The 929-nt window shown below is 39.2% G+C and overlaps 1 protein-coding gene across 1 annotated transcript in view; it reads right to left on the bottom strand.

Moving 5' to 3' along the window:
* LOC106526106 (thyrotropin-releasing hormone-degrading ectoenzyme) overlaps window positions 1-929 on the bottom strand; it is a gene marked incomplete in the record, with an annotated part of 168,985 nt that overhangs the window by 21,525 nt on the left and 146,531 nt on the right. Inside the window, 1 exon segment of the mRNA XM_014020594.1 lies at window positions 89-236. Within this exon segment, the coding sequence (XP_013876048.1) occupies window positions 89-236 (148 nt within the window).

Here is a 929-nt window from a genome sequence, read left to right as displayed (position 1 = left end):
CACACACACACACACACACACACAGCTGTCAGTCACAGCTAACGAGCAGCAGACGGACTAACAGGTTCTGATGGATCAGGATGTTTACACTGAACAGGCGGTACTCGTCGGTGCGGTCCAGCAGTTTGTCCAGCTGGTACAGAACTCTGCTGGCAGCGTGCCACGGCAGGAAGGACGGCTCCTCTGGCAGGTAGCCAATCAGCTGCAAGGGAACGCCCTGTGGGAGGTACCCGGCCCTGAGGACCAAACACACCTGACGTCAGTTCACAATTCATCACAAACACTTTAAAACCATCAGCTGCTTTTAATGTTTAACTTTTTAAAATTAACATTTCAACAAATCATTACTTTGTATTTATATGAGTTTAAATGTTATTTATTAGTTTGTTACATTTTTCCTTTAAACATTCCTGATCATCAAAACAAAAACCGTCTGATTTTAGGTGCAGCCAAGTGTTTTATTAGAACCCAGTTGAGCATTAAATCATTTTACAGCAATTAATGCTGATCTCCAGAGCCGCAAGACTGGTCACAGCTCTTTCATTTCATCACTGCAAAGCAGCTTTTCAGAAAATAATTTGTCTCACGGAGGAGAGAAACAGAAAACAGCAACAGCTTAAAAAAAATAACAACTTTAACGTCACATTACTGCAGCAGGAAGAAAACATGACAGTCGTCTGTAACAGGTTCCTACAGCTTCAATTTAAGAGTTTTTAACGCCAACTGAAGTTCAATTTAAGACCAATTACACAATAAAAACAAATGACAAAAAATAAAAACTGACAGAAACTCATGAATRAAAGTATTMTTGGTTGAAGTATTCAAATCCATATCTYACTACAGCAGAAACATTCTCAGCAGTCAGATTTAAACTTTATTTAATTTCAGGAAATCCTCTAACAACCTATAATGTGTAGTTTTAGGACCCA

Source organism: Austrofundulus limnaeus, unplaced genomic scaffold (assembly GCF_001266775.1).
Source record: "Austrofundulus limnaeus strain Quisiro unplaced genomic scaffold, Austrofundulus_limnaeus-1.0 Scaffold259, whole genome shotgun sequence".
Lineage (NCBI taxonomy): Eukaryota > Metazoa > Chordata > Actinopteri > Cyprinodontiformes > Rivulidae > Austrofundulus > Austrofundulus limnaeus.
This window is presented reverse-complemented; position numbering and strand designations above follow the sequence as displayed.